Below are 6,444 nucleotides of genomic sequence, written 5' to 3'. Positions count from 1 at the left end.
GTAAGCGGGTTATCGGGTCTGTGAGGAGGTCGGGAGGGAAGTGGGGAGGGGACGTGGGGAGGCCGGGGGGACCAGGGCGGTGGGTCCTGTGGAGAAGGTGTGTCTGAGCAGGGGCTTGCAGGTGTGCATGCGTGTGTGCACACGTGCGTACCCCAGGGAGAGCTGTGAAGGTGAGCGTGCGAGCACAGAGCAGAGGACACATGCAGGGAGGAAGGACGAAGAGCCTCCTGCCTGCACTAACCACCACCGCCACCACCACTATATTAATCAAACATACATCATTTACTGGGCTTCACCTCTTCCCAGATCGTGCAGGCCCTTCACACGCGTGCTATCATCTAGTCTTCGTACCACCTTGAGGTAAGTATATTATTGTCCCCAGTTTACAAATGGGGAGCCTGAGGCTCGGAGTGACTTGATAATTCACCCGAGGTCACAGGTCTTGGAAGATGCAGAGCTGGGCCCTGAGCCCAGCAAGGTGGCACGCAGTGCATACTGTGATGTGAAAGATGCCCTCTTAGGTTGGGCATGCATGACCTTTACAACTGTCATGGAGAACCCAACCTGGCTGGCTCCAGATCCTAGTTCTGAAGACTGTCCTAAGCTGTCACATGGCCACACCCTCTGAAGAGGGTCCATCCCATTCTACCTTTCTGCCAAGTGATAGCCGGCCGGGGCGCCCCCGAAGTCTCACACGTCAGTACCACTGACATGCCATCGATCACTGTGCTGTCCAAGGGGCCTCTGGTGATATTGGGGGCGATGCCTGCAAACAGAGACAGTGGGGCCTCTTAGCCACACCCTGGGAGGAGCTCCCATAACCAGAGAGCCAGGGGCCCCTGAGCCCACACAGGGGCAGGTTCTCATCCTCCCCTGCTGTTCTGGCTGCTGTGGGTCGCCCTGCAGGGAAGGATGCAGGCACCCCGATGGGGCCCCAGTGTTGGGAAGAAACCTCTCGGGCCCACAAGGGCTCCCTGCACTCCCTGCGACAGGACCCAGGTGACACCAGTCTCCACTCTGCCTTGATTCTCAGGCTTCCGTTTGGGGGAAACCGAGGACCCCAGAGGGCAGCTCACACCCTCCATGACAAGGTAAACACGATTCATCCTTCATTGAACATGAAACTGAAGCTCTCACTTCTTCAAAGAATAAAGTGAGGGCAAATAGAAGACCACTTTCTAGAAGGCTCCGCCTCGGACAGCTCCATTCAGCTGGTTGAGCCGTGATTCCTCAAGCGTCACTACAAGAGTATAACTTCCTTGCTTTGGGTCCCTCTTCCCTAATCCCAGCCCTCAAGGAACGATCTTGTCAGATGGGTATGGGAGCAAGGCAAAATATGGACTAAATTCACCTGTACTTATGAGAAGCGAAAAGCAAGATGGCAGCCCCTTGGAAGCCGCTGCTGGGGTGAACCCAGCTCCCTCTGCCCCGTGGTATCCAGTCTGCTGGCCCCTGTGGGTCTGGAGGACGAACGCTGCTGGGCTCAAGGAGGCCCCTGCACATGTTGTGCTGCTGATACAAGGGGACCGCTAGTACTTTGCACGTGCACAGACCTCTGTCTGCTCAGTACAGTCACTCACGGTATCATCTCTGATGGATGAACCAGCTCCACTAACCAGCAAAGCAGCTATTAGAGTCCATAAAAGAGACCCCAAGATGGGAAAGGGATTTGCACAAGGGGGAACTAAGATGAAGATGCTGATTTTCTCCTTTGGAAGCAAGAGCAGAGAAGACCCTCTTGCCTGGGATGGGGTGGCTCCAGTCCCGCATGGGAACCCAGGGAGAGTCGAGAGGCCAGAGCTGGAACCTGGAGTTTCATAGCTCCTTTTCTCAAAGAGCCAGGGAATCCGTCCTTGGCTCCAGGACATTGGAGGGGATTTCCAGAGGCTGGAGGCTTCCTCTGGACTCAGGGCTGCAGAAGCCGTGGGTGTAACTGGCTAGCGCCACCCAGGCTGCTGGACAAGGGACAGTCTTCTGTGACCCTGTCTCTGCACAGTGGAGCGTTCTGTTCTAAAGAGGCTCTTTGGCTTGGAGGAAAGCTGCACCCTGGGCAGGTGGGGCTTGGGACCAGGACAAGGGAAGGCCCCACTTACTGGTGACGGCCAGGTAGGTGGAGGTTTGCATCTCGCCAGCTGCATTGCGGGCGAAGCACTGGAACATGCCGGTGTCGTCGGGCACCAGCCCGCTGATCTGGAGGTCCCCGTCGCCACGCTGCCGGAAGCGGGTCAGCCTCTCTACCTCCACCAGGGCTGCGTCCTTGTACCAGGTGATGGAGGGTGGTGGTACACCTGTGGGAGAGACCCCACCGTCAGCCCGCCTCCTGCCTCTCCCCCTCACCTCTGAGGGGTGCTCAGGCAGCAGCTGGGGCCGGAAGTCTGCAAGGGGGTCAGTCCCTGATGTGTCTTGGTTTCTAGAACCTTCTCAGAGGTGCCACTTTGGGGTGCGGAGAGGGAGAGGATGTTCTTAGGCAGCAATTCTCAAATTCTTTGGGATGCAGTAGGTGTTTCAAGAAAACGAAAAGGTCCTGGGATCAGTTTAGCTTGGAAATACTGGATTGGACAAACGTTTCATTTTTTACTGTAATATTTAGCAGAGCCTTTGTGTGCTCTGGGAACCTCCAAGTGCAAAATGCTGCCCATATCCACCTGATCACAGCGCCCTGTGTTGAAGAGCATGCAGAGGGGGCTGGTGTTCCTCAGGAGGCACTCAGAAGCACCCCCCACATACACCTGGTCTGCACATGGACGTGAATGGGCCTCCCCCCGACTTCTCAGCCTTGCCAGAGCTCGCTCTCCCCAGAGGTATCCCCCAGCCCTCTCCCGTCTCCCTCCGTGTCTCTGCCCAGAGAAGTTCCCCATGCCCTGTGCACAGGAGCACCCCCCTCCCTCCTGCCCCCCGAGCCTGTCTGCTTTTCCTTCCCAGCACTTTTGCACCCTGACATTACACAACCCTGTATTTCCCCCATTCTTGTCACATTGCACCATCTCTGAGATCAGGATGTGTCTGACAATTGACAGCACGTCATAATTTAACTGGCAGTCTTTTTTCTTTCTTAGTGGTACATAAAATAATGGGGCGTCTTACAACCCATGGCATTTTAGATGAAATGAAATAAGGAACCTTTATTTGTTTATGGGTTTGCCCCACTCCCTCACGAGAATGTAAATTCTGAACTAGCAGGGATTTGGCTGTTTGGTTCCCTTTTTCTCTCCCCAGTCCTGAGAATGACACCGGCACGTGGTAAGCCCATGAAAAATATTTGTCTCGTGAATGAATGGATCTTTGCTTTCCCCTCTTGGGGTCTCAGAAGGGGAGTTGTTATCTATCCCCTTCTGTACGGTCCTCCATCCTGCCAGAGCTACATGGTCCCCTTTTCTCAGTATCAGACCATGTCCCATTGTACACGCTCTTCCCTTTATCAGCCCGGATTTCACCTGGCTGGGCCGTCTTTTGGCTCAGTGGAATTGGAAGGAGGAAGGTGGGATGGGAAAAGTTGAAATTCCTCATGATCTCTGACGAGGGGGGTTAAGTAGGAATAGCAGGTGGAAAAGGAGCAAAATGGCCCAGAAAACAGGCAGAGCTTATGAGACACGCTCAGGCCAGATGCACCCAAGGTCCGCTGGTTCTGATATTACAGTAATTTGGCACTGTCTACAACTCTCGAATTATGGGCAATTTGGGTCTGTCACCTGTCCTGAAATTACGGTAATTTGGGTTCATTTGTAACCCTCAAGTTATAGTAACATGGGTTGATTTGCAGCCTGAGATTACGGTAATTTGGCCTGTTTGTTTCCTGGGGTGTCTGCTCAGAGCCGCACTGACTCTCTGCTCAGTGATTCGTCCTTGAGAAGGAGGTGGGATTTAGAAATGTCTGGACAAGGACAAGAGAGGCTGAACGTCTGGGATCCTTGTCCCCTTCCATCCATGCCACCATGCTACCTTTGGCCCGACAGGGGATGTCCACCACTTTCTCCATCTCCGCTGTGATGTGCCTCTCTGGCTCCTTGACAAACTGAGGTGGTTCTGCAGGAGGAAGGAACAGGGGAGGGGATCAGAGCCATGCTCCTTTTGATCTAGCCACTGTGGGGGTCACCCTTAAGTAGGACCCTAGCCATGCTGCCTCTACCCCTGAGGGGAGCCCCAGAAGCCCCACCCTGTCTCACCGAACACAGAGAGGTAGGCTCCCCGGGCAACAGGGGGGACACTGCTGCTGCGCAGGACGGCCTCACACTCATAGTAGCCGGCATCGCTGCCCGTGGGGTTGGGGATGGTGAGCCGGCGGTTGTAGTCACTGATGCCACCTGACAGCATCACTCCATCTTTCTTCCAAACGATGTGCAGCTTGATCAGGGGCCTGCAGGGACAAGGGAAGGCAGGTGTTCAGCTGCAAGGACTACTGCAGATGTGACAGGCAGGGAGTGGTATGGGGCGCAGGCTTGGGGCTCCAGGCTGCCTGGGTTTGCTCACCTCCCTGCCGCTTTCTAGGTGCATGCTCTTGGGCAAGCTCCTTTAGCACTCTGAGCCTCAGTTTCCTCACCTGTAAAATGGGGGCAACTATGCCTGCCACAGGATTGTTGTGAAGACGAATGCATTGACACAAGCAAAGTGCTTGGAACAGGGTCTAGTGACGCAGGAAAAGTTCAGTGCATGGTGGCTCTGGCAAGGCAGGAAAGAAGAAAGGCCGTGCACCTCTCTCTTCTAATGGCCCCTGTGTGCCATACACCATCCAGCTATAAATCAGGGACTAGGAGGAGTTGAGGGTGAGGGAAAATGACAGGAGACACACCCAATGTTTGGAGACAGGAAACACAGGCAGAGTGACCTCTGCACCCCCCAAACCTGCTGATTGTGGTCTGCCTGGGCACACCTGGGGGTGGACCCCAAACACAGACCTTCCAAAGTGGGTCTGTGCCAGTTCCATGAGGTGTTCAGAGGGGTCCCCTGGAAGAGGAGTTCTGTGGTTGTGCATGTTTGGAAGCGTGGACTGAAGTGAGTTAGGTCTGCACTGCAGGACTTCTCAGGGCTTTTCATGTGCCCGCTTGCACCCTGGAGGCCTTTCCCATACTTGTGAGAAGCACGGTTTCAAGGAGCTTACTTCAGAAACACTGCTACAGGGACATGCTCTCCAGGCATCTGCAGCTCAAGGTGACCTCAGGATCATCGGCCTAACTCCCCTCACATCGCATCAGTGTATCTTTATCAAGCATTTACAGGGTGTCAGGTCAGGCTGGAGTCAGCGCTCTACCTATATCCCTTATGGTGAGGGTGCTTCTCAGAACATTCCCATTTTACAGCTGAGGAGACTGAGGCCCAGAGCATGGCAGTGAGCAGGGGCCTCGGGGCATCTCAACTCTGCTGTTGGCCAGCTGGGTGACGTGGGGCAGGTTTCTTGCCTTCTCTGGGCTTTGAGGTAGTGACACCTATGCCATGTGGTTGTTGTCAGGAGAAAGAAGGTCATGTGGGAAGGCACTTAGCACTGTGTCTGCCCATAACGAGGCTCAGGAATTAGGTTTCCTAAGAGAGAGGAGAGAGCCGTGTGGGCGAGGAAGGGGCTGCGATGGCTCCTGACCCGGGTCTGCCTCCTGCAAAGCCCACACTCGTCACCACCATGGGAACTGTCTCCCACGCATGCTTCCTCTCGCACCCCCTGTGTACAAGGAGGGCTCTGCTTCGAGAGGCGACCTGCTCCTCTCTGGGCTGCTCTAAGTGTCGGAAGCGAGTTGACCCTCCCACCAGCCCCAGGTATCCTGGGCTGACATCTGCTTCCCCATAACTTCCTCCTGGGGCCTGGCTCTCTCTTGCTGGGCCACAGCGAATGAGGTGGCCCTGCTTGTGTACAGCAGCTCCCTGACAACAGGAGGCACGTTCCCCTACCATCCCTCCTCCACTTTCACGGGTCCTCATACAACACGGCTTCCAGACTTTTCTGAACCGTGAGTGCTTCCCTCGGAGCTCAGAGTTGTGGGGGGTAGCAGCTGGAGCTAGGAGTGACAGGGGGCAAGGGAGGGGGCGCCACCCACCTGGCGTTGGCCACACACTCCATGGTCACCTCCGAGGTCCCGGCCACCACGCTGGTGTTCTTGGGAGGGATGATGATGGTGGGTGCAATGGGATCTGCGGGTCCCCCTACATCTGGGAGAGGTCAGGTATTAGTTGGGGGCAGAGGCCAGACACCCCATCTTTGCCTGGCCCCGTTAGAGGCCGATGCCTTGGGAGACATTTGTCCTCACGGCATGGAGCAGGTGGCCACCAGGGCAGCCCCAGATCCAAACCTCGGCACCCTGACCCCAGGACTATTTCATCCTTCCTCTTTCTCTGCTGATGAATCACCACACAAGGGACAGCCTGCTGGAGACACTACCAACCTTGAAGACCTTCCCCACGACTCCTGTAAAGTGACCCATCCTTCTTCCCTCGTCACCTGGTTCTGCTCCTTTGCCTTGC

General features: G+C 55.6%; 1 protein-coding gene across 1 annotated transcript in view; it reads right to left on the bottom strand.

The window, feature by feature from the left end:
- The window catches only part of SDK2 (sidekick cell adhesion molecule 2), a 119,122-nt gene that overhangs the window by 79,926 nt on the left and 32,752 nt on the right, over positions 1–6,444 (bottom strand). Inside the window, 5 exon segments of the mRNA XM_008576085.1 lie at positions 650–766; positions 2,094–2,288; positions 3,940–4,023; positions 4,164–4,354; positions 6,021–6,132. Coding sequence (XP_008574307.1) covers positions 650–766; positions 2,094–2,288; positions 3,940–4,023; positions 4,164–4,354; positions 6,021–6,132 — 699 coding nt within the window.

This window comes from Galeopterus variegatus, unplaced genomic scaffold (assembly GCF_000696425.1).
Source record: "Galeopterus variegatus unplaced genomic scaffold, G_variegatus-3.0.2 Scaffold1283, whole genome shotgun sequence".
NCBI classification, from domain to species: Eukaryota; Metazoa; Chordata; class Mammalia; order Dermoptera; family Cynocephalidae; genus Galeopterus; species Galeopterus variegatus.
The sequence above is the reverse complement of the archived record's forward strand: the minus strand, read 5'-3'. Positions and strand labels throughout refer to the sequence as shown.